The sequence below is a fragment of the Megalops cyprinoides genome, chromosome 18, assembly GCF_013368585.1.
Source record: "Megalops cyprinoides isolate fMegCyp1 chromosome 18, fMegCyp1.pri, whole genome shotgun sequence".
NCBI classification, from domain to species: domain Eukaryota; kingdom Metazoa; phylum Chordata; class Actinopteri; order Elopiformes; family Megalopidae; genus Megalops; species Megalops cyprinoides.
The window spans coordinates 24110427-24138244 of record NC_050600.1 but is presented as its reverse complement, the minus strand read 5'-3'; the positions used below and the strand labels follow the sequence as shown (position 1 = coordinate 24138244).

Below are 27818 nucleotides of genomic sequence, written 5' to 3'. Positions count from 1 at the left end.
GCCTATGATGCTAGGTAGCTGGGTTTACATTAAAATAATGTTTTCACTTTGTCTGCTACTCACTGTGATGGTGCAGTTCACTAAGCAAGCGATTTTCAATAATAGTGCATGGTTGTCAGGAAATAAAGACACTTCATCACAGTAAAAATAACTGATAAATGTGGTTCTACTTAAACAGTCACTAGAATCAAAGGTCCCCCCACCAGCATGCAATCCTACCCAGAGTAAAGGGAACTTACAGTTGCACAGATAAAGTACAAAGGCAATTGCTCCCTCTAACACCCCTCCAGTTGTTCATCGCAGGGAAACAGGTAAGGGGGAAGCCACACCAGCTTTATAATGTCTAAATGCTCTGTCCGTATTGGCTGTACCACTGGTGGATGCTGAGGATAAGGCCAGTCAGAGGAGAAATGATGAACTGGGGGTTGTTCTAAGGAGTGTGGCAGTTACCTGTGTAGGTGCAAGTAAGGGAATAAGCAACAGGGGCAATTCTGGGAAAGTCTTCAGATTGAGATTTGGGGCTGTGTGTCCTTATTTCCACAGAGCATGAGCAAATTATGTGGCTCTTTAAAACAAATGCATATATTAAAATGTTTTCACTAGTTCTCTGCATTCTTTTCACAGAGGCCTTAGGGACAACTCCCATTGGTTGTGGATATCTAAGACTTTTGCTGGAACACCTCAGTGCTCAGAAGCTCAAATCACAGTGTCCCTTGCCAACTCTGGAGGTAATCAAATAGCTGTCAGCGTCACACAGCAAATAGTGATAACTTACAAGAACGTGGCCTATGTGGAGATTTAGACATAGGGCTAAGTTAGCATAGCACTACGAAAACCTTAGGTACTGAGGAAGCTGTGGGACTCAATAAGTAGCAGCATTTGGAAAAACCTCACAATGGGGCCAATTCAGACTTGAGATACACTGTGTATGTGTGCTTAAGAGCTTCGGCCGAGAGTTGCAAGCCTCTGTTACTAGTATGCGCAGCGTTTGCCCAAAATTAGGGTGTGTTTCTCAAAATAAGGGTGTGCTCATTATTTTTCAAATATTCTGACTTGTAAGTTGCTTTTCTCTCCATGACCCTTCTGCACAGGAAAAGGTTGTGCAACCGCAGTGGCCATACTGTGTAACAGCAACATTGTTGGTGACTAGACAGGCAAAGACTAGTGAACATAAAAATAGGAAACAGAGATTTTCCATTTCACATAATTTTACATTTGAATCAATTCGCCCAATTTCTTAAACCCCACTTAATTAGTCTATAAATGAGATGCTGAATTTTTACAGATGCCTTGGTTCCAGAACTGCTTTATTTTCTCAAAAGTATCTGCTCAGCTTTCATGCCTAAAGTGAGTGTCTTGCGACTGCATTCTGCAATGACGACTTTTGACAGGGAGGTGTGGTTTTCCGGAGCAATTTCTGTTTATCTACAGCGTGCAGCTTTGCACCACCCATTTTAAGGGAAATGCTGTTGCGTAAGATAAGTCTGAATGTGAAAAACACTTAGGTGAGGCGCACAAACACTGCTCTGCACTGGCCCCAATGTGAAGTCATCTGAACTACATCTATATTTATCTGTAAATATACATTTGGTTTAATCTGATGTGCATCACATGCATCATTGCTCCCTATTCAGTGTGGACAAAATAACAACAAAGTTAGTTAGTCACTGGCCATTCTTACATGGGAAGTCTGCCTCAAACTGAAATATTATATATTGAACATGAGAAGACACTGTGTCGCTGCCTGAAAAGAGCTCATGATTCATCACTATTAAACAATTTCAGTTACAGCTCAGCAAGTTTTATATACAGACCATTCTTCAAGAAGGAAAGCCTGCAGTTCTTTAAGAGATGAAAGAGATGGACATCTACATTCCAGAACTTTTCATAAAGGTTTAACTATGTTTATATCTAGTGATTTGGGAGACCACTCTTGAACCTTTATTTAGCAGTGTGTATGTGTGTGTTGTCACCTTGGAATATAATACATCTTGAGAAAAAAATGTTTGCACCTGGTCGCCAGAATTGGCTGTGTATATATATATATTAAAATCAGTGGCGGCTGGTGAGCTGTTCTGCCGAGTCCTTCACTATCTTCCAACACTTTGAGAATATGAAGACACATCTTTTCTGTGCTCACCTGAAACACTCACTGTTGGTTATCAGTCTAAAAGGTATCTTGTATGATTAGTGTTGTGTACTGAGTAAAGGTCACCACTGAAGCACTGTTTAACTTTAAGGGGAATGGTCAGGTTAACAGAAACGGCACTTAGCTTTTTGCATCTTGTGTAAAATGCAGACATTTGCGCTATTGCTGCACTTTGCCCACCATATAAGATGAGACACTTCTGTAGTGAAGGCCTTCTATCCCACAGAATGCACCCCCAAAGAAACTGGAATGCAGACTGAGGAAAAGTCTTAATGCTTTGGTCATGCTGACCTGGGTGCTGATTGCTTATCCCAGGGGTGTCCAAACCTCTCCTGGAGGGCCACTTGTCCTGTATGTTTTAGATCTCTCCTTGCTCCAACACAGCTGATTCAAATGATCGGTTCGTTTTTCAGTAGCTTCAGGAGTTCGTAACGAATTGCCGATATTACGAAGTGCCAATAATCATCCTCAAGCATATTAATGCTTTTATAAAACGGATTAGTAGCAACTATTGGGCCATCAATTGCTACCTTACTAATTAATAAGTGGAAAGAAATGCGCCGGTAATTCAGTATTTACGGTTGTGCCACTACGTAGGAGCGGCTCTTCAGACATTTGCTGCAGCATCTTCATGTTTGTGTGCGGGGAGACGACTTTTGTCTGTTAGTGGTGTTTTTAGTACTTTACGTACCTGTAATGTTTTTACTGTGGTGCAATGTCTTGAAATGTTTCGAAGCTCAGTATCGCTAGTTTCGTTCTCATTCATGCCCTGTGATTGAGTAGTGTGGTGGATATCCCCCTGGTCTGGGCCAAATGGACCGAGGGTCTTCCTCCACATTTTGATGCCTTCCAGAAAATAATAAGTCCTCACAGAGTCTGATGTAATCATGGTTGTTTGGTTTATTGCATATGGTGATCAATCACATACAGTAAACCGGGTTGGTCCGCGGAGCAACAGGTGTATATGCGGTGTGTATACATTCACAAACACTCCCCAATCACTTCCCCCAATCACTTCCCAATCACTTCCCCAATCACTTCCCAATCACTTCCCAATCACTTCCCAATCACTTCCTCTCAGCCTACATCCATCCTTTATGCCTTTTCTCGCTCCTCCCATCCCAGACCACAACTTCCAACTCCTCCCAGGCTCCTCCTTCAAGATCATCCCATTTTCCATTTTAATACACCATTATGTAATGTTTAAGCTGTTACATTTACCCCGCCTGGAAAGTCCCATAAACTCCATAGTCATTAATTGTATATTATTTTTAAACATAACACTTCTGAAATTTCCCATTATTTCCACTCCACACCTATATGGTTTTTAAACATAATTAAATAATACACAGCATATATGCCTGGAATATTACCATTATTTCCAGGCCCACATTTAAATAATAAAAAAGGTTAAGTAACTCAGTTAGCCAGACCACGGTGCTGCAGACTGTAAGAAGGCACACAGATATCTATGTGCCATAAGCTACAAGGTTAGGCCTTAAAGCAAAGGGTTAATGTAAGAACTAGGCCCCGTCTGGACACGGCCCAGAAGACGGGCCACAGGAACAAGACAAAGAGGAATTAAACCCCGCAAAGGGGGGCCGTTGGCTCAGCACTACTATGATGGGCAACTATGACAAACAGCAGTAAATCCACATACAGTTCGCAAGCATTTGCCAGTAGATGTCAGCTAGGCCAAAGCAGGCAATCAGCTCTTATTTTCTAGCTGTATAACTCATAAAAGAAATATAAAACTAAAATGGGATGCATATGTTAAAAGGGGCAAAAACAGGCTGACGTGCTGTAGGGGCATGTCAAAGGGAGGAGATACAATAAGCGAAGGTGGCATGACTATGAGTCAGAGGAAAAAGATACAATAAGCGTAGACCGTAAACCAATAGGAGAAGAGCAGGGAGAGAAGATACAATAAGCGTAGACCGTAAACCAATAGGAGAAGAGCAGGGAGAGAAGATACAATAAGCGTAGATTATGAACCAATAGGAGAAGTGAAGGCAGAAAAGATACAGTAAGTGTAGACCATGAACCAATAGGAGAAGAGAAGGGAGAGAAGATACAATAAGCGTAGACTATGAGCCAATAGGAGAGGATGGCATGACTATGAAACAACAACATAGACGTCCAAGGAGGGGCAATGCTGAAGGCAGTGTTCCTTCTCCAAGGTCACCCACTGTCCTGTAATAGCCCCCAAGATTACCCCCCTAGCGGTGTCTTACAATGGCCTACATGCAATGTTTATGACCTAGGGTAACCCCCAGCATTATTTAGGCATACAATCACATCATATTACTTTTCAGTAGTAGTGCTTAATGCAAACAATATTTTCCACTATACAAAGTATTATAGAATACATATTATTTAAGGCTAACATATTAGATTGTCTGGTTTCCTTATATACTTCCAGACCTCCACATGTACAGTAAAGATAAAATAAATATCTAATGTAATATATCAATAACTTCAGTTAATATGTCAATAACTGTGGTTAAAATCAAAAGCTAACATCTGTTGGCAATGCTTATGATGTTTGCTGGCAATAACTTATTTCCACCATGTACCAAGCTTAATCGTACCACGTCAAGCTCCGCTTTTCTCTGGGGGGGGGGGGTGAAAGTGGCAATACTCATAATTTACATATGGGGTATACACTTTATCAAAAATTTTCCACCACATTCCCCCCTTTGTGACTTATAAGTCACACCATTAAACTATCCCTAAGCAACACATCATGGAAAACATCCCGTCCCTGCGGGGCGCGGGTAAAAACCACACTGTGTACCTGTCCCTACACAATATCATCATCAATAAGAGTTATTACAAGCTAAATCATATAAGATCAATAAACAGAAATCATTGTCAGTAAGGCATAATGCACATAACACTTAGTCAGATATAAGAACCTGAAATATAGTCAGTCAGATATGAAAACATAAACATAGTCAGCCCCAATCAACCCCCAGTGGGTTAAACAACTAGGCAGACTCCCTAATCGGCCTCCCTGCCACTTACATAGGCCACCAGTAAACCAATTTGCCCAGCAGTCGTCACCCAGGACCCCCAGGAGTACCAAGGCCAGATGCAGGCTTTACCGCTGTGTGCCGCCAGGGCATGGCCCCCGTGTCTTAAAAGAGTATGTTGTACAATGTCATGTGGCCCCCCTCCACATGGATATCAGATGCAATTGTCGCCCCGCCATCAGACTCTTGGCCATCATCCACCTGAGGCCCCCAGGACAACAGCAACAGGGCAAATCATGGCCATCAGTACCACTCAACGAGGCTTGATGTGGGCCGACCTGCATACACTGTAATCCTATCAAAAAACATACTAAAATACATCAAATAAATCACCTGCTAAGCATGGTTACATCAGTAATGGGACCAACCACGGTGTAATCAGTTTTGATCAATCACATTTCAAATCACAGTAGTAAAATCACCCGAGTAATTGTATTAAACATTAAATCTAGGCAAACAATATTAAATCACGCAAGACAGCTTTAGCAGAGTGACATCTTCTTTTCCTCCAAGTCCTCACCGGGGCGTTGGACCAATGGACAGAAGAGAAGTTCCTAGCACATCACTCAGCCGTTGCTGGTCATGATTTTTCTCAGCAGCGGTGCAGGAAAAAATGTGTGGGTATTTAACCATCTGCCATAGGTCAGAGTTGCTGAGCTGAATAAGGCATCTGAGTGCACACATAACATGAATCTTTCACTGTAGGATATGTTCAAGCAGTCAGATTATACCAGTTCCACCAGTCATTTTCCGTGTGTGAGTATATACATTGAGACTTCAAGGCTCTTCTCTCCCACTTAGCATAGTCTGTGTCTGTGTCTGTGTCTGTGTCTGTGTCTGTGTCTGTGTCTGTGTGTCTGTGTCTGTGTCTGTGTGTGTGTGTGTTTGCATTTAGTAGGCCCGTGCACCTCGGTTCATCTGCTTCTGGGGTACTACTCCGACCCTGCGGTGGTGCCGTTGGCTGGGCACTCATCACTGTGCGGTTATCTTTAGAGTCCCACCGTTGGACTGAGCGGCTATTATTTAAGTCCTGCCGTTGGACTGACGCTGCTCGCATTGCCCATAGGAGGAGGGCCCCAACCAGGAATCCTGTCGCATGGCTCCAGGGTCCCATCCTTTCACTGCTTCTCAGGGGGGTCTGTCGAGGTGGCCCCCTCAGAGCTGACTTTCCTGCAGTGAGTAGCATGTATCCAGGCATCTCTCTCAGCCACCCAGACAGCCGTCAGGGTCGTCAGCAACACCTGGTATGGCCCCAGCCACGTCAGCAACCCAGCCTAATTCAAAACACCATTAAGTGCACTACAATACTGTACCATCTTGTCATCCAGTCCAGTCTGCGTTTACCTGTTCTGGGAAAAAGGGGTATTTATCATGCGCATCGGTCTTCCTGTAGGAACTTCATGTAGCACTAACCCAGTGAACCGATGGGGCTGCCCACGCATGCACACCAGTGCTAAAGGCAACACTTAAATCAGTTCAGTTTCTGCCATCAGCTGAGTAAGTTTTAATTTTCAAAGTTTAGTTTTGCCTGCTCCACTGTACCTCCACTGGCCAGGTGGGAAGCACAGTGGGCTTTCAAATCAACTTAAAGGCTTTCAGAAAGGCTCTGTATGACTATTTACAAAATGCAAGCTATTGTCACTTATCAACTTTGTGGGCAGGCCCCATCTGGGTATGATTTCTCTCATCAGTGCTTTAGCCACAGACTAAGCTGTAGCTCTTTTACATGGAAAACACTCTGCCCGCTTAGAAAACATGTCTACTATCACCAAACAATAACGGTTACCCTGGCATGGTGTCACCTCAATAAAGTCCATCATTAAATGTTCAAAAGGCCCCTCAAGTCTTAGATGAACCAACAAAGGTACAAAAATGCCCTTTCCCACATTGTTAGTCACACATATCATACATCATAAGAAGAAATTTTCAGAATATTTTAAAAATCCTAATGCATACCAATGCATATTTACAATATTATACACAAACCCCCCTTTTAACACATGGTCCTGATCATGCCTAAACCTAGCAAGGAAAGAAAACGCAGCGCGCGGCAAAACAGGTTTGCCTTTTGGGCCAAAATTTATGGCCCTCATCTCAGATGCAGTCCTTTCATCTCAAGGTCTTTTCTCGTTCCTCGGCTGCCGTCTGCAAAACGGAAACATCATTAAGAGAAAAGGGGTTAAGCGGTTCAGGAAAAGACACCATCTGTGGGGAGGCTGGAGTGGTTGCGGCCACTTTTGCAGCTTCATCTGCCATTGCATTACCTAGGGAAACAGAATCAGTATTTAACAGTATACTATCTGTTTCAAATGAGAATATGCTGGGATAACCCGTTGACAGTAAGCTCAGTTCCCTTTCTGCTTCTTTCCCATGGGTTTTCCAAATTACACTATCCCCCACACAAATTTTTACAACCTTTATTGTTCTCCTAATCACACGTCTCCTGTCTACTCTGTGTGCTCTCCTCATCGCTACCTTCAGCGACACTTCTAGATCTAGATCAAATTCAACCCTTAATTTTATTATTAAGATATTTCCAATTTCAAAATATTCCCATGCATGCACTTCTATATTTGAATTATGACTCCAAACCCATGCAGGTTCTTGTCTTTCGTTTTCAAGTGCCCAATTGCTCAGCTGAGTTAACACATATGACAGACAACACAACAAAGTCTCCTCATTCATTCTTCAATCATACCCATTCATACAATTGCCGGCACACTCATACGCTACTTTTGGCCAATATTACTCTTATTCTTTGCTCTTTATTTTTATTTGCCCGTTTTTTTGTCTTTTGTTTTTTACTCTTTACTTCTTTTTACTCTTTATTCTCTTTACTCTTTACTTCTTTTTACTCTTTACTTCTTTTTACTCTTTATTCTCTTTATTCTTTGCTCTTTATTTTTATTTGCCTGTTTTTTTTGTCTTTTGTTTTTTACTCTTTACTTCTTTTTACTCTTTATTCTCTTTACTCTTTACTTCTTTTTACTCTTTATTCTCTTTACTCTTTACTTCTTTTTACTCTTTATTCTCTTTTTACTCTTTACTTCTTTTTACTCTTTATTCTTTTTACTCTTTACTTCTTTTTACTCTTTATTCTCTTTAACACTTCATGCACACACACAATGCCTGCCCATTCAGACCTCTCCCTCTGATATATTTCACTTTTACCCCACTCTGATACACTTCCTTACACAGGGAAAGACAACACCACGTCCTGATACACTTCCTTACACAGGGAAAGACAATGTCACATCCTGATACACCTCCCTTACACAGGGAAAGGCTGTCACATCCTGATACACCTCCCTTACACAGAGAAGGCAGTTACCATAACACAGAGAGAGAGCGATATCCACAGGACTTCACACCAAAACACCCTTCAGAGTACCCCAAAACAGTTGCCAAAATTTGTATTGCTCACATAGAACACCAACCCCTTTGAGTTCACATAGAACACCAACTCCTCTGATCATTTTAACAACTGCACCAGTGCACCCTTCTACCGTTCTATCCCTTACTTTTGCCTGAGATGCCTCAATAACAAATAAACCAAACCCCCTACAAAGGCAACACAGGCAATAAACCAACACACTGTTTTTTCTCTTAGCTCCCACTCAAGCATGCCTTCTCACATACCCTTTCACCACGCTACTCATGCACACAATATTACATCAGACTCTTTTCACCAGTTTTTAACAATTTACAAATTTAGTTTTAAATTTCTCTTAATATACATTTAGGTCACCAGTTTTTAACAATTTAACAAATTTAGTTTTTAACTTCTCTTACCATAAAAGTAGGTTTTCTTTTGCTTCGGGTTCTTTTGAGGAGAGGCGAGCACTGCCTTGGCCTGGGTGGAGACACTGCTCCCGGATACAACAAACTAGCAGACTTTGGAAGAAAGCGCTGCTTACTTTTTATTTGCGGCCGCTGTTGCACCGAGAATCAGCGCGTCCATCCAGGCGCTTGGCCGCCCCGAGCCTGTCCCATCTGGGTCGCCAATTAATGTGGTGGATATCCCCCTGGTCTGGGCCAAATGGACCGAGGGTCTTCCTCCACATTTTGATGCCTTCCAGAAAATAATAAGTCCTCACAGAGTCTGATGTAATCATGGTTGTTTGGTTTATTGCATATGGTGATCAATCACATACAGTAAACCGGGTTGGTCCGCGGAGCAACAGGTGTATATGCGGTGTGTATACATTCACAAACACTCCCCAATCACTTCCCCCAATCACTTCCCAATCACTTCCCCAATCACTTCCCAATCACTTCCCAATCACTTCCCAATCACTTCCTCTCAGCCTACATCCATCCTTTATGCCTTTTCTCGCTCCTCCCATCCCAGACCACAACTTCCAACTCCTCCCAGGCTCCTCCTTCAAGATCATCCCATTTTCCATTTTAATACACCATTATGTAATGTTTAAGCTGTTACATTTACCCCGCCTGGAAAGTCCCATAAACTCCATAGTCATTAATTGTATATTATTTTTAAACATAACACTTCTGAAATTTCCCATTATTTCCACTCCACACCTATATGGTTTTTAAACATAATTAAATAATACACAGCATATATGCCTGGAATATTACCATTATTTCCAGGCCCACATTTAAATAATAAAAAAGGTTAAGTAACTCAGTTAGCCAGACCACGGTGCTGCAGACTGTAAGAAGGCACACAGATATCTATGTGCCATAAGCTACAAGGTTAGGCCTTAAAGCAAAGGGTTAATGTAAGAACTAGGCCCCGTCTGGACACGGCCCAGAAGACGGGCCACAGGAACAAGACAAAGAGGAATTAAACCCCGCAAAGGGGGGCCGTTGGCTCAGCACTACTATGATGGGCAACTATGACAAACAGCAGTAAATCCACATACAGTTCGCAAGCATTTGCCAGTAGATGTCAGCTAGGCCAAAGCAGGCAATCAGCTCTTATTTTCTAGCTGTATAACTCATAAAAGAAATATAAAACTAAAATGGGATGCATATGTTAAAAGGGGCAAAAACAGGCTGACGTGCTGTAGGGGCATGTCAAAGGGAGGAGATACAATAAGCGAAGGTGGCATGACTATGAGTCAGAGGAAAAAGATACAATAAGCGTAGACCGTAAACCAATAGGAGAAGAGCAGGGAGAGAAGATACAATAAGCGTAGACCGTAAACCAATAGGAGAAGAGCAGGGAGAGAAGATACAATAAGCGTAGATTATGAACCAATAGGAGAAGTGAAGGCAGAAAAGATACAGTAAGTGTAGACCATGAACCAATAGGAGAAGAGAAGGGAGAGAAGATACAATAAGCGTAGACTATGAGCCAATAGGAGAGGATGGCATGACTATGAAACAACAACATAGACGTCCAAGGAGGGGCAATGCTGAAGGCAGTGTTCCTTCTCCAAGGTCACCCACTGTCCTGTAATAGCCCCCAAGATTACCCCCCTAGCGGTGTCTTACAATGGCCTACATGCAATGTTTATGACCTAGGGTAACCCCCAGCATTATTTAGGCATACAATCACATCATATTACTTTTCAGTAGTAGTGCTTAATGCAAACAATATTTTCCACTATACAAAGTATTATAGAATACATATTATTTAAGGCTAACATATTAGATTGTCTGGTTTCCTTATATACTTCCAGACCTCCACATGTACAGTAAAGATAAAATAAATATCTAATGTAATATATCAATAACTTCAGTTAATATGTCAATAACTGTGGTTAAAATCAAAAGCTAACATCTGTTGGCAATGCTTATGATGTTTGCTGGCAATAACTTATTTCCACCATGTACCAAGCTTAATCGTACCACGTCAAGCTCCGCTTTTCTCTGGGGGGGGGGTGAAAGTGGCAATACTCATAATTTACATATGGGGTATACACTTTATCAAAAATTTTCCACCACAGTAGCTTTGGTGTTATGAGGGTGGGGTAAGTGTTTGCGAGGAAGCCGTTGTGGCGTTAGAACTGAGTGTGTCACTGTTTTAGGATTATGCAGAGATGCTTCAAACAAGTGTCTGAGCATCAGCATTTTATAATGTAGCCTACACCCGATCGTCTCTAACACGTCAGGAACGGTTATGTTCAGTAATCCAAACCTGTATCAGTAGCCTACTGCTGTATTCTTTGAACTACTTCGTCCATAGGTAACGGTAGATAAGTGACATTAATAGTTAAGATACACTTACGATAGCCTACCTAGAATGCCTCTCACTTTTATATGAAAATATTCTACCAGCAGAGCTACAGTATTTGAAATACGAACCTATTTGAAGGCCATCTGTGGACTTAACGTTTTTTCTTTGATAAAGGAGCATTGCTCTGTTTCGCTGCTAGCCAACTGCACCGTTGCCGTTTTCATGTTCTTCCGTTTCCAGTAGCTCTGACGGCAGCCCTCTGCCGTGTGACAGCTTATTGACACAATTTCTTAGACTGGTAATGGTGTCAGAAGCATTTGTGCGCCAGATGCAATGATTTGTGTAAACTGTTAATGTTCCCGCTTTTTGCACATGTAGTAGTCTTAACCGATGTTTATGAAATCACTATCCAGAACTTTCTTTGCCGTTGTCCTCCGATGATGGAATGAACTTCCACGCTTCATCCGTACTACCGAGTCCCTCGCTGTCTTCAAGAAACATTGTGAAGACACAGCTCTTCCGATGCACTCGTATCTCTGGCAGCTAGCTTGTACCTTGCCCGGCCAGCCTTTGAACCCTGGTCATGCTGTGCTTCGAATATTGTTGACTCCTTCTATGGCTTTTTACTTGTGCTGTACGCTACCTTACTTGTAAGTCGATTTGCCAAATGAATAATTGTAAATATAAATGCAATGTTTGGTATGGAGGACGAAAGTTGCCAAAATCAAAATATTTAAAGAAATAAATAAATGACTCGAAAAAGTATACATTTCATTATGCATGTGTTACGTGCTGCGCACTGGGCGTGTGGAGTCTGGGTCGCCTGCGTCTCGGTTTCTTCCCCCCCTCTCCTCTTCCGCTCTCTCCCCTGACGCAGGTATCCCGCGGCGCTGCGCCCCGCCTCCTCGTTCCGGCTCGGCCAACCAGAAAACGGGGCGCCCCGATTTAAAGATGCTGGATGCTTGGGGTGATCGTCTCGCTGTTTTCTTTTCTGATCCGTTGTGTTCATTTCTGTTACAAACTTGCCTATACCGTGCTTTGATATTGCATCGTGTAGTGACTTTGGTTGTGGATCTTGTCTCGGATTTGGTTGCATTTCGGTTGTCGTGGGAGGAGGACAGGTAAGCTGGGGGATCCCCGTGTGAGGGTTCGCCGTGTTAGGGTTAGGTTAGAGGCGGGTGCTGCTCCTGTGTATTTTTGGTTAAGTTAGTTAGAGTAGGTAGGTTTCGTTTGGCTCTGCCACCCCTTTTTGCTTTTGTATCTAGTTGGATTTGTATAGGTATGTAGGGTTGGTTTTGTTTTGTTTTGTTCTTTTCTTTGACACCGTCTGTTGTCCTCCCTCCCCCCTTTTTGTTTGCCCTGTGAATGTTTGTCATTGTATATCGTCTTGTAAATATTGTAAATATATCGTGCTCCCATGTATTGCTCCCATGTCTGGTTGTTTCCTTTTGTGTTGCGTCCCATATACGTACCCCTGGACGCCATTACCCACCTGGGACGTAACAGCATGTCTCAAAAAAGAATATACTTTTGTTTTTACATTCCTTTAGCAATTCTTCCTGTTTTACATTTCTTCATGCATTGTTAAGGGGGATTCAGGGCTGATGTGATTCGGGATAGGTCTCGGGGTGGGTTGCTGTTGCGGTAAGTTACAGGATTTTATCTTTTTGTCTGTAAGAAAATTAAAATTATAGCAAGTAGCATTACACTGAAATCTGTGGGCCGTCAAAACGTAAGCTGTGCTGTAAACTGTGCTTTTAAATTTTGTCTCTTGTTGCCGCCTTTACCCTGACGCTCATTGTGCCGTTTGAAGTTGTTGAAGTTTGCCGTTCGAAAGTATATTGTACTAATTGCCCTTTAGGCTGTAATTGTAAAAATCTGATAGTACTGCGTCCTCAAACAGACCTTGCTCTCAGCTGAGAACTGTCTCATTGTGGAACTGTACACATCCTGTCCCCGTACTGTCGCTGTACCTACTGTATGCACTTTTGTAAGTCGCTTTGGATAAAAGCGTCTGCTAAATAAATAAATGTAAATGTAAATGTAAGCCAGTGTAGCTAATGTTATGATTGTAGAAAAATGTATATATAACTATCAGGGATTATCCAAAATGTACTTCTGTCTGTCCATAGTTTGGTAGTGCACTGGATATTTTACCAACTTTTGTGTTTAACAATATGCTGTAGGCTACAACATTGGAAGTGTTGTAAATATGACTGTAATCCCCTTAGTTTGGTGGGAAAAGACAGGTGTTTCCCCATTATAATCAATGGGAAGTGGACATGTTGCGGTGCGCTAGCCTCCGTTCTAGTGTCTGCAACTTCTGATTCTACCTCTCCAGTCTCTATATACGATCTCTTTTAGCACCCCAATGTACCTAGCCCCTAGCCATGTGTAGCTAACGTTAGCTAGCCAATTCTTCCACACACTCCCCGTTAACAGAGGTTGACCCTTTTGTTTAAAATAATTTGGAGGAAGTGGCCGAACACTGTCCGTATACCGCACAAATAATGCTGGGACAGTCGGGCGCCCTCCTCATATGCTTCCTGCGGAAACCCTGGAAAGTTTTTTGCTTGTGGCTTTGTCTCTCGGTGACATTGCAAGGCTTGGTGTTGGTGAGAGAGAACCGTCGGATGGCAAAGTATGGCATAAGGTTGCACCCATAATGGATATAAGGATAAAATCAAGGTGTGATTTTACTTGACACAATTCGGCAATGAAGTTAATGGAACGTGTATAATTGATGAATGTCCTACAAGAATTTACAGTCGTAAAGTAGCTTGAACTTTAATGGTTACTGAACTGTGTATGAACATCGAGATATATACGGATCGACCCAGCGCTTGTCAGTCAGTGATAATGAGTGCAGACGGTCTTGTAGCGAAGGGGAACATTGCAGAAATGTTAGTGCTATTATTGTCACTTAAAATGATGCTTGCTAGCTTCCCGGGCAGCTATATTGATTTCAGTAGGATTCGTTATAAAGCTATATATATAATTGTTATTTTAATTCATGTGAGCTGCATATAAAGCTGTTACATAAAATTACACGTTATTCGCTCACTACAAGTGAAATCATTTTTTTTTCATAACCCGCACTTCCTCTGATATTAGCTAGTTCAGGCCACACGGATTCACAAATCATTGCCAGCTAGTATTAGCTACCTACCTTTGGCATTATTGTTATAAATGGATTGAAAATATGACTGTAAACCCATTTGTTTGGCAGAAAGAGCCAGGAATATTCCCTTTAGGGTCAATGGAAAATGGACGCGGTGTGGTGCACTGGACGCCATGGTTTCTGCAACTTCGGGAAAGGGAAGCAGTTACGTTCTTTCCATATCTTAAACAAATTCACAGCACTGAACTCTATTTATTTAACGTTTATGCAACAACGAGCGTAATGAAATACCGAGAAAAGTATCCCCAGGATACCCCGCCCTAGTCCAGACTGAGGGTATTCTTTTCAGCTAGATCAGCTAAGCGCCTCAATTCTCTAGCGATCTCCTGACTGGAGGTAGCCATTTTTGTGGTGAGCCTGGCCACCGGTGTGGGAGCAACTCAGGCAGGTATAGTCTATCATGTATTCTGATGTCAATCCCATTTGCCTAATGAGGATGAAATGCATGAAGAAATGTAAAAAGATGAAGAAATGCATGAGGAAATGTAAAAAGAAATGCATGAAGACGTAAAAAGACGAAGAAATGCATAAAGAAATGTATATTCTTTTTTGAGTCATTTATTTATTTTTGATTTTGGCAGCTTTCGTCCTCCATAGTTTGGATCACACAGAGGTAAATCACGGTTGCGTATCTATTGCCCCTGACAATTGTCCAGCCCCACAATTGTTCACACCCCAGTGAAGAAAGCGACACACTGTCAGTAGTTACCTGCAGCCTCCTAACTGAGTTGATTCCTTAAATTCATAAACGTTGAGGAGGTGAAAGTGAATCGCTAGATGAGTAGTCGAAAGTAGCAAATGTTCAGTATTTACAGTAGGCCTACCAGTCAAAAGTTTGGACACACCTTCATACAGTTTTCTTCATTTTTTTCTATTTTCCACATTTTAGAATAATAGGAAATATATCAAACTATGAAATAGCACAAATGGATTTATGCAGTGACCAAAAAGTGTTAAATACATCTATCTTATATTATAGATTATTCGAATTAGCCAAATATGTATGGAATTGGTGCTCTGTTCAGCTGCTACCATCTTTATTTCGCCAGCCACCGGCATTGTGTATATCGGTGAAGGACAGTTTGTTACGGATTGTGAATTAATATTGTAACAAACTCACTGACACTTAAACTGAGATAGATAAATAAATGCGAAAAAAATGAAGTTCACAAATTGTTCAATTCATCAAATTGAAAAGCGTGCTGTCAGCCAACTGTATACATATCTCTCTTCAAATTCAAAAAAACTTTATTGGTATGACCATATGTATGCGAACAAGAGGAAAATTAATCGAAAATATATACATAGATACAGAAACGGACATACATATATTTATTTACCTTAATACAGTAGCTGGACAGATGCTTCCTGCCCATTGTCTCTCAGGCTGTGGCGCTCAGATACGTATTGTGCTGCTAAAGGTTTCCCTCTCCCTGAACAATTTATAATTTTTCTTCACCTTTCCATTGTTTAAATGCACCTCACCTGTCCCACAGTGACTACATTGCTAGGTGAAATTGTAATTCTTTCTCTTTCTCATTTCACATTTTACTTAAGTTGAATTTAAATTTGCTTTACTGGCATGAGTTACGTTATCTAAATATTTCCAAAGCACATAATTTGCGCATATACATTTTTACAAAAGTACATACGAACTCTCCTTTTCTCAAATAGGCTATTTCACAAAGCAAGATTACTTACATGGCTTCTTGAAGTATGAAACGACTGAACAAAGCTTAGAACGATTCCTTTAAGAGATTTATTTATATTTATTTAAAGAAAATGGAGGACAGGGTCTTGCCCTTGGACACTGTTGACTAGGAGGAGAGCACCATAAAAAGAAAAAATAAATGAAAAAAATTAAATGAGACTTGAGGCTGTAGTTAGTATGGGCAGCTCCACTGTCACTCACTCATCTTTTTCTCGCCGTCTCCCAGGAAGCTGCTGCTGCACCATCCTGCTTGCCTCTCCAGCAGCCTGTGGACCTGCCGACAGGTAAGCTTTCTGAGCCGTTATGCTGACACTCTTTTGTTGTCACATTTATGAGTCACACATGGGTTTGTTCACTCTCCTTGAAGCTTGAAAAAGTGTGTTCATCTTCATCCTCCTTGTTTCTCTGCTATGTCATTGATGTCTCAGTGAAGAACCAGATATCCCTCACACCAGCTTCATCTCCTCCATCCTAACCTTAACCTTCAACTTAACCCTAATTTCAAAGTAATCCATCTTTGGCTGTGTTATAATACTTGTGATGATACTTATGATACTTAACTGCTTGTCCCATTGCAGTGCAACAGTAGACTAACAGTAGACAAATAAGAAGCCTGACCCAATGTATCATCGTCATCTTCCAGATCTATGTTTGAGTCCACTTTTCTTTAATGAGATGGAGAGGAGGAGGTCGGGGGTTAAAGTGGGTGGGATTTTAGGGTGGGAGAGAAGCTGGTCTCTTTCCCACGTGGTTGATAAACTAACACTTAACAAGAAGAGACCATGCATTGTGGAGGTAAAAAATAGCTGTCTCCTCCACACAAAACAACAGTTACATTACAGTTCTGTCATTTAGCAGATACTGTCATCAAAACTGACTGAGCAGGAGGGACCCAGATGCAAAGACCACACACAAAATACAGAAGGGTTTCAATACACAAAGAATCTTTACTAGGAACAAGCAAACCTGATCACAGGAAAGCACACAACACAGGGCAGCTCAAGACTGAGCAGGGGACAAAGCCACAGGCAGGGTTTAAATGGAGCAGGAAAACACACAGAAACTGATGACACACAGGTGAAAACAATTCAGCTAGATCAGGCATACTCAGTTCAGGCACAAACAGGAAGACTGTCCCTCCAGTGGAAGCTCGGAGAAGTAGCAGGCAACTGGGCCAGACAGGCTGTCACGAGGACGCCTTCTGGTTGCTGCAAGAAGCAGTCTCTGAAACCCTGACTTGCATAGGTTTCCAACCTATGCACCACTTTCCTTGCATACCTTCTGCAGGGAAGAAAAGCATCTAGGCAGCAATAGCATAGCATATTTACACTAAAACATCATTTTGAAAAACATTTTCACGTTCAGTAATGTTTCCTTTTATGAAACAATAGAAGCAGTTGGGACAACCTTGCAACAGTTCAATAGGCCTGTAAAAATGTGTGCATCATTAAATATTTATTTGGTTTAAAGCAGTAGTGCTTTTGAAATGGAAGAGAAATGTATGTGATCCAGCTTGATAAGTCTGTGATCTGCGTCACACAAACCATTGCTTCCTCCTGATATACAGTCATCGGTGTAAGAAACTGAGGGGGCAGTTTCACCCGTGAAGTAGGTTCAGGCTAATGTTGCTGTCACAGTGGGGCGTCGGTCAGGACACAGGAGTCAAGCTCCGTAAAAAAGAATTACCGACCTTTTTTTGGCTTCTAAGGTAGCACAACCTACTTGTGGTAGTATTTCCCGATAGGCTAGCAAAGATCGATAGATATGACTATCAAACTACGCTACGGTAGGACATTTCGATAAGGTAGAACAAATTGACAGAACACCAGCTGTGAGCTAATAGCGGCTAGGTTGCCTAATGCTTAGGAAGCTGCCCCTAACACTACTGCTCATGCGCAACAAGGCTAACAATAGGATGTAGCTCTGTTTGTGACCGCAAGAGGTCCTAGGTGTGTACCATTTTGATTTTACTGCACCACATGCATGTAGAGGAAATGATGACGCTAGCTAGCTGGAATTATTTGGACCACAACAGTGTAGTCTACCATAAAACCAATGTGCAATGTTAACGTGTTGTCTTAAGCAAAGAAGCACTTCATTTTGGTACAAATAACAGACGAACATGATCTTAATTAATGTGCACACATAACATACGTTGAACAAGAATGCCTTCTCTCTCTACAGACAATTGTAATACAAGCAGTTGAACTCAGGCATAGTACTTACTGAGGCAGATTCGTGTGTGTACAAACATGGACTAAGGAATGTGGCCCTTTTCTACAGTGTAGTTTGGGATGATTACTACCAAATGATCATGTCAGTCAGCAATGTGAATTTTTTCTCAACTATACTGTCCTGTCACATTCAATGTCAGCAATTTGTAATATTAAACTATCTTCACTGCATAGTTTGAAGATCAACTGAAGGATTTTCAAAAAACTCCATTTGTGTTCAGTGCAGCAGGCATATATTTTTGAGCACATTTGTTCAAAGAACGACATATATAATGCTTACTTCCATTACCAGAACTATCTTGGGCATTCTATTCAGTTAAAGCAATAATCTGTTTTATTGATCCAAATTTGTGTGTCTCTCTCTATCTAATCTGCACTTTTTTGCAGTCATCTGTTTTAAGTGCTCAACTGCTACAGAAGCACGTTGTGGACTTTGGTTGAATTACAGCCTTCAGATCCCGGTCACTGAAAACGCAGGACTGTAGTTTTGATTATTCAGGGGCCCTAAGAGCCTTTTTACCGTTGAAAAACAAAAAGGGGTGAAATAAAGTTGTTTTGTAAATGAACTTTTTTAAATGTTCCCACTGGAACAAAATTCTGTTGGAGCGGTTCAGCATATTTAAGACTAGTCTTTGTATTTAAAATTTGTATTTTCCTTAATTTTTTTTCAAGATTATTGACAGGTTTAGGAAACTGGACCAAATGAACCATGAATCAATCTACTAGGAACCCAAGCCATGACTAATCCAATGCTCTGTGTGATCAGGCCATGCAGACAAAGGTGTCAGCAAACAATTTTATGAGGAAAATAGTAGCAATGCATGTAAAATATTTCATAAGAATGCATTTAGTGACTTCAGTTACACTGTATTTTAGATGATCACAGTAATTTTGATTTGTGTCCATTTTGTTTTGTTGTTCCAGGCATGGGTCCAGTGGACAAGAAGGTTGTCGTGGAAGACAAATTATTCACAGATATTCATATTGAACTTTAGAACTGAGGATTTTCTAAGATTAATTGAATATCATACATTTGAATCCTCAGTTATTTTTTGACAGTGGAGGATTTAAAGCTGTAGACACACATGGAATAAAATCTTCAGAAACCGTTCACTAATAAGGACATAACAGTAACAGTTGGAAGAACCAGTTTGACTGAAGACTGAATCGCATAGGGTACATCAAAAGTGACTAAAAACAGAATGGAGTCCTTAAGGAAATCTCAAGAACAGGTACAACAGGGTCTAAATGAGCTTGAAAACTTATATAAAGAGGGCAAAGATCGAAATGATGCAGTGGTGAAAGGCTTTGAAGAGAAGGTTCGTGTGGCTCTCGATGTCCCAAAGGAAAGCTGGGCTCCTCCTGGTCAATCTCTGAAGGATCTAATACAACATTTGCATGGACAGCTGGAAATTTTGCAGAGTGCCTCACTCTCTCCTGAGACGATTTCAGATGTGCAGGTCTTGAAAAATGCATCTGGTGGTCTGGCGTTAGAAGGTTTTTACAGAACCCAAAATCTGGAGGACTTGTTGGCAAAAAGAGAGCAGCTCATTGAGGTCCCCCTGTCATTTTCACTCATTGGCCCAAAACAAAGTGCCATGTATGAGCAGAAAGAATTTTCATCCCACAGATCTCAAACAGTTCATCAGAAAGTCATGGAGAAGCTGGGCTTCAGTTTCAGCAGCTCATTGAATGTTGGATTATGGGGCTTTGGCATTAGAAATACAACCGAAAGAAATGAATCAAGTGAGACAGAAGAAACAAGAACTCAGTCATGTGAACAGTCTTCCATCTTCAGCACAAAATACAACTACATTCCACTGGCATCCTGTTTTATTGAAAAGGATAAACTGAAGCTTTCACAAGGAGCAATTAAGGCCCTTCAAGAAATTGAAACTATCCTTTCACATTCTGGTGAGAACATGGCACTAAGGAACAGAGTCAGCAGTTTTTATGAGAGATTTGGCTCCCATGCAAACCAGGGCCCGATACACTTTGGGGGAGTTTTCTGGTGGACTGCTTCTGCAGAAGGCTTTAGAAGTGATGAACTGTCAGAGATGAAGAAGCTGACATCTAAAGCTCTGAACATTCACGTCGGAGCGGGATACACTACACCTATTGTCAGTGTCTCTGCTGGATTGAGCATCTCTTCCTCAGAGGTGAAAGGATCTTCTACTGGAAGACACAGTGAAACCTTGATGAGTAAAGTGCAGCTGTCAGTCAGTAAAACTGGTGGTCCGGCTGAGACTGATAATCACTTGCAGTGGAAGTCTCATCTTGTCACTAGTAACAGAACCTGGAGCGTTGTTGACAGAGGAACAACTTTAATTCCTGTCTGGGAAATCATCATGTCTGCTCACAAAAATGATTTCCAAGATGCTCTCAGTTTAGGCACCAAATTAAAGAATGTTTATGAAGATATCACTAAGTTAAATGAGGACGAACTGTGGGGAGAAGATGTCCTTATGGAAATAGAAAGAGCAAAAGCACTGATTCAGTCAGTACAGAATTGGACTGCCTCAGACTGTGAATCCCAATTAACAGAATTATTGGAATTCAAAACCAGGCTATATGAGACAACAGGATCCTACAACATCTGGATTCAAACCTGTCTCTCAAGTCCAGAGCTTCAAGATTATTTGATGGAAGTGGTTAGAGAAAACAATCATTCCACAGCTGGATATTTGAGAATTTTGATGCGCTGTTTGTTGGACCCTGGTCTGTACACAGTTAAAAACTTCAGGCATAGAGCAGAAATCATGAAGTGGGTGTACCTATCTGAGGAAGACACGTACAAAGACATTTCTGTGTCAGAATTCTCAGAGCTAGCCAACATCCTGCAGCATGCTAAAGAAGAACTAGAAGACAGATATGCCTTCAGGTCTGCTGAACTGGGACATAGTTCCAAAGTAAGAGCTACATGTACTATAACCCATTCACTGAACTCATTGTGTCAGACCCTGAGGAAGAACAATCAGCAAGAAGCTGAACTGCTAATATATTCCATAATCAATGCCTTAGGATACAGCAGGAATAGTAAGACATTTAATCATGTTCTGGGTTTTGAAGAAATTAGCTTTTTACAGAATAAACTCCAAAATGCTTACAGCACATACTCCTCACTGAGAGAAGCGTGCGCTTCCAGGGCTCAGGCCTTCTTGTTGATCACAGCTTTGACTACGTCCATTGATGAAGATAAAGAGGTCTCCCCCAAGGAAAAAGGTGAAAGATTGCAGTTCATAAAGTCAGAATTAAAGGACAGCCTTTTGGATACTGTTGAATTAGCAATTGAAAACAGCCATCAAGACTGGGAAATGCTTGAGGGACAACTGAATTCTATTGTGACGTGCTCCCAGATGGATGACAAAAATGCAGAGTCAAATAAAACGGACGTAGAACTGGACAGCTTATTAGCAAAGCATGTGCCATCTTTATCTGAGATTCAACACACGAATGAACAGAATATACCAGTGGATGAAAGTAAGGGTGAGAAAACTGGCAGCTTTATGAATTTGCTCCAAAAGCTGGGTCTAAGTAAGTGCTATCCCCAGAAGATGACAAAAGCAGATGTTCTGGTCATAGACAGACTATCTCTGAATGTGAATCAACCAAAAGAAGAGAAGGAACTGAACTCTCATTACCTCTACAAACTGATGATGTTAGACTATAGAGCTAGATATCTGTTTATAAAACCTGAGGCAACTATCATGGCTGCCGAGAATGATGAAGCAACTGTTGATGAAAATGATGATTTTTTTACCTTTGATGAGACATCCATCCCGGAGGTGAGCAGCAAACAGGCACACATTCATCCAATGGATGTTCACATGGCCATTTTCCACTGTGCCAATGACTTTTTGCGACAGTACCTTTTTTCAAAACTCTCCACCTGTCAGTTTGCTCTACCTTTCTTAGTGCCAAGCCCCTGCACAGGGGAGGTGGAATTCCCCCTCTGGGCACTTCGACACATCAGTAAATCATGGCAAAGCAAAAAACACGGTACATCTGACAGTTCTGGAAAGTGCAATATAAAGCAAATGTTCAATACACCAGTGCCAATTGTTTCCTTCATTAGATTAGGAGCGTCTTCCAACTCCAAGGCCCAGATATTGAATGGTGTCATTAGCAAACAGAGGCACCATGTGTTTTACCACCGTCATTGCAAAGGCAGCACTCCAGACAGCCTGCTCATGAATGGAGTTGTGGAGATTGCATGGTACTGTCCAGGAGGAAAGGAAGATGACATTTTTGATGACTGTGTGGCTTTTCTGAACCTTCATGGTGATGCAGCAGAACAACCAAAACAACTTGAATTTCTGCAGGCAGTAAGCACTGTCATTGTGCTTCTACTTTCGGAACATCCTTTGGGTGACGGGGCTAAAGTAATTTCCCAGAAACTCTCCAAGTCTCCTGTCCCTTTGATTTGCCTTTTCTCAGGACAGGAGAAAGTTCAGCCTTCTAAAAATCTAACGAAAGTGAGACTTGCTGCGAAGAAGAGAAACGAAGCTGAGCTCACTGATGAGCTGATTTCAAGCATCAAACAGTGCATTGGTGCATATGAAAAGACCGGAAGCCTTGAAACATGTTCTGAAGTTGCAAGAAAACAACAGTTCAGAGTAGATGAAGATAAGCAATCATGTCAAGATGGATGTGAACAGGCCCAGACATTAAGGTGCCTATTGAGTGAGGGACACTTACCAACTCTCAAGGAGAGGCTTTTGCCTTTGCAAGGTGAATTGTGGCATGCCTGGTGCAGGAAAAACAAAGAACAGTATCGCTTACAGTGCAAAGCACAGACAAGCATTGAACAGCAGCTGAGTACAATCTCAGCTGAGATGGACAAAATCCGACAGAGACAGCTGAACACAGCCACTCCTCTTAATGACTTCCTGAGATCATTTTTAGACTGCCTGACATCACCTGTTCATTCCCATGATACAACTCTGTACATGCTACAGTGGCTAAGAATTCTCCTTGATGACCTCACCGCTGGTGTGATTGCAGGGCTGGAGGGGGAGTATCACTCAACATGGACACAAATGAGGCGCATTCCCAAAGACAAAGCAAAATCAGTGGACACAGAGAAACTGCGAACAAAACTTAATGATATATCTGACAAAATGGCTGCTAGTACAATTGGTCTTCAGCATCTTATGAGAGAGGTTGGGCAGCTCTATGAAGCAATTGCTGCACCTAAAAATGTCACACAAAATGACAATAATCTTCCTGCAATTGGTGTGGAAATGCTGGTATCTGGGTATCCACTTGAACTAATGGATGGAGATGCTGCCCATGTGCCTTTAGATTGGATTAAAGCTGTTCTGGATGAACTCATTAGAAAAGTTGGAGACAAAAAGGTGTTTGTGCTGTCCATTCTAGGGATTCAAAGCTCTGGGAAATCCACAATGCTGAACACCATGTTTGGCCTTCAGTTTACTGTGAGTGCAGGGAGGTGTACACGTGGTGCCTTCATGCAGCTATTAAAGGTGGACCCCAGCATTGTGAATGAGCTTGGATATGACTTTGTCCTCATTGTGGACACAGAGGGACTTCGATCACCAGAGATCAGTAACAGTTCATCACTGAGCCATGACAATGAGCTGGCCACTTTCATCATTGGAATCGGCGACATAACCGTCATCAACATAATGGGAGAGAACCCGTCCGAGATGCATGAGATCCTTCAGATTTGTGTCCAGGCTTTCTTGAGAATGAAGAAAGTTAAAATCGCACCTAGTTGCGTTTTTGTGCACCAGAATGTTGCAGAAGCATCGGCTGGAGACAAAAACATGGAGGGGAAGAGACGTCTCCTGGAGAAACTGGATGATATGGCTCGAATAGCAGCACAGGAAGAGAATGTCGATGGCATTAACAGCTTCAGTGATGTAATACAGTTTGACTTGGAAACCCAGGTGTTCTACTTCAAAAATCTTCTTGAGGGAGACCCACCCATGGCTCCTCCAAACCCCTCATACAGCCAGAATGTTCAGGGGCTGAAGACAAAGCTGCTGACAATTGCAGAGTGGCAGAAGGACTTCCAGTTTTCCTCATTTTCAAAATTCAAATCGCGAGTCAGTGATCTTTGGAATGCTCTTTTACAGGAAAACTTTGTTTTCAGCTTCAGAAACACAATAGAAGTGATGGTGTACAGTGCTCTGGAGGAGAAGTATGCCGCATGGTCATGGAGACTTAGAAAGCATGCGCTGGAGATGCAGAGCAAATTGCACAATCAAATTGGCAGCAACATAATTCAGGATGTGAATGGAGCAGATCTGACAGAGAAATTTGACCAAGTGTACAATCCACTGAAAAGTGAGATTGAGAAGTATTTCAAAGAAGACAAAAACAAAGAGACCCTCATAAAGTGGAGGGCAAGCGTTGACAAACGCTTTGAAAGCCTGAAGCATGATCTCATTGAAGGGACTCTAAAGAAATGCAAAGAATTAATTACCTCCAAGAAAAACAGATCAGAACTGGACCACAAAAAAATTGAGTATGAGAATGAATTGGTGGTAAAGAGTAAAGCCCTGGCATCCACACTAAAGGGTCAGCGTCTCACTGATAAGCAAGTGGAGGACAAGTTTGATACACTCTGGGTTGAATGGATAGCTGATGTGGCCAAAGCGCAGCCACCCGAGGAGCACATTAATGTCAAAGCCGTAGTAGAGACAGTCCTCCGAGAACACTTCAAAAAACAGCCGAACATTATTGAGAAAATAAAAGGTGAACATGGAAAGTTTGAATTTAACAAGAAAAAACATATATCCCAGAGCACATGGGAGTGGCTCAAATCATTAGGAAGGGGCAGTGTGGGGCATGATGCTGATACACTCAAACAACAAGTGAATCAGACAGTCAATGCATACATCATGACAAAAGAGGACGAAAACAAGGACTTTGATGAGAACTTGATGTATGAAATATTATCATGTATTGGAAAAAATGTTGATGAATTTCAGAATTCCACAGGTGATCTGAAGTTCACAAATGAATTCAAGCTGGACTTGTCTATCCATCTTTGTATCAAATCTATTTGGAGATTTGAGAAAATGCATAAAGCCTTCAGGACTGCAAACAATCCACTGACATATCTGCAAAGCCAAAGAGACAAGTATCTCCAGACTTTCAAAAACTATTGCAAAGGAGCAAGTTCTGTGACAATATTTGTTGATTATCTGTGTAAACACATCAAACCAGAAGTCCTGAAATCGGGCACTGTTAGAACCGGTCGGAGAATTGCAAATGAATTGAAATCCAACAACCCAGCTTTCAACAGCAACAGATCAAATCTTGAAAATCACATACTGAAACAACTGGTAACTAAGAAGAACTTCAGCTTGTATGAGGAATACATTGACCATCCAAAGAGTTACTTTCAAAGATTTATCCATGAACAGGTGGATACATTTTGTGGAGATTCAGTACAGCTGGGCAAAATTCAAGAGGAAATTCTGGAAGCCTTAAAAAATGAGATTTTACTGGCAAGCACAGCAGTTACTGAGGAAGTGGATGAACGAAAAGGCAACGCATCCATGTGGCTTGACCAGTTCTGTCAAACCGTTGGAGAACACATAGTAATAAATAGAGAAGAACTAAAAAGCATTGAAGATGAAGAAATTAAAGACCTACAGTTTCTCAAAAACAGGATGGCCATATCTCTGGAAGACATGGTGAAGAACGAAAAGAGAATTGATTCAGTGGCCTTGAAACAGAAAGCCACAGAAATTCTGTGTGAGCAGCTTCAGGGGTGTTGGGCCCAATGTCCTTTCTGCAAAGCCATCTGCACAAACACCATCCCTAACCATGGTGGAGAGCACAGTGTGAGGTTTCATCGGTCCAATGCCTTGGGTGGCTGGCACATTGTGAACACAGACAATTTTGCCATTGATTTCTGTACCACTTTAGTGAGCAGTGATTCAAGTTTCAGAGGTCATGGAATGAGTAATTGGGTCCCCTACAAGACCTACAGAGATGCTGGAGATCCTTACAATACATGGAACATCACTGCTGATGGTAGTACTCAGCACTACTGGAAATGGTTCATCTGCAAGTTTCAGACACAGTGGGAGGGAAAATGCGGATACAGATTTGCTGGTGATGGTAAAATCCCTGAGGAATGGAAAAAAATCACAGAAGACTCTGTGTTGAAAGAGTTAAAGTAAATGTTTCCCTGAGTTTGGAGGAAAATTGTACAACGAGCACAGGACAAAGAATATACAGTGTTAGACCTTTTAAATCCAAATAAATGTAGTTTATTCATTTTCAGTAGTGAAGGTATGAAAATTATATAAATAATCTAATTATGTACCTGCAGATTAAAATATTTGGTGATTTTCTGATGCTTAATATATTCTTGCTTGTATTCATGCATGCCTGTTGAAACTGGTGACAGTGTTGTAGTGTAAACAGAGAGGAGTCAGGGAAATGTGTAGAAAAACCCTCACACAAATTTAGCCTGAACATGTTAACATTTATGAGTATAAGAATGACCCCCTACTTCTCCACTATCTTGACCTCATTATCTTGTGATTTGTCTTTTCAATTAGTTTTTTCTTGGGGGAACCCCATGACAAGATGAAACATACCTACGGTGCTTGCTATACTTGCAAAACAAAAAAAAAACCTCTGAAATTTCATTTGTGTACACGCTGTTTCTAAAGAATGGTTGTTGAAGAAGCTTGCATGCCAATTCTGCATAAATACCATATATCCCCCTTAAAGCTATGTTACAAAGCATTAATTTGGAGTTTGTAAATCAAATGTAATATGGCTGTATTGTCTCCATTATCAAAATAAAAAAGCAACTGCAGAGGCTTCCCTGTGTTTCTTGTCATTGTATCTGTGATCAGCTGATGGTAAAAAGAGACAAACCCAAGGAATCAAACAGATTAGCATATGAAGTCCTATTTAAATAAGCTACCGGTGGATGAGTTACTGCAGGTGAAGTGTTGAGATGTGTTTACAGAGATGTACATATTGTCTATCAGCCAATCAACAAGGTGGGTGTTAGGGTGCACTGTCGGCTGGAGTCTTTGATAGAGCAGCTGAGATGAAGTAGAGTCACCAGTGATTTATTTACGGTTGGTGCTGTATCCAAGATCCAGCACAGACTGTTGAGGACATGAAGACTAAGAATAAACATAAATAAATGTAATGAGATCATGCTCTGGGTGGAAAGGGAAAGTTCAGAGAAGATGGGTAGAACAATGGTGTGGCAATGGACTACGGAAGGTTGTGGGCGTGGATCACTAAGAATGTGTCTTTAGGGAGCTTGAAGCGTACTTGCAGGTGTCAGTGTATAGCTCCAGCAATCATCTGTTGTCTGGTTTTCAGATCCAAAGATTATTACATTTTTTAAGAAAC

At 41.5% G+C, this 27818-nt stretch overlaps 1 protein-coding gene across 1 annotated transcript; it reads left to right on the top strand.

Annotated features, from left to right (window-relative positions):
• On the top strand, positions 1–26843 carry LOC118793022 (interferon-induced very large GTPase 1-like). Its single transcript, XM_036550968.1, has 5 exons — positions 1–311; positions 625–728; positions 16448–16505; positions 19380–21364; positions 21812–26843. Exons 4-5 carry the CDS (start codon positions 19658–19660, stop codon positions 26615–26617), a joined length of 6513 nt encoding a protein of 2170 aa, XP_036406861.1. The 5' UTR covers positions 1–311; positions 625–728; positions 16448–16505; positions 19380–19657; the 3' UTR covers positions 26618–26843.
• The last annotated feature ends 975 nt before the right edge of the window (positions 26844–27818 follow it).

What these genes read in the sequence shown, in the direction of transcription:
- LOC118793022 (XM_036550968.1), top strand. Translation starts at nt 19,658, where the DNA reads ATGGAGTCCTTAAGGAAATCTCAAGAACAGGTACAACAGGGTCTAAAT. An exon ending in AACTGGGACATAGTTCCAAA is followed by an intron (nt 21,365 to 21,811) that starts GTAAGAGCTACA and finishes ACGTGCTCCCAG; the next exon opens with ATGGATGACAAAAATGCAGA.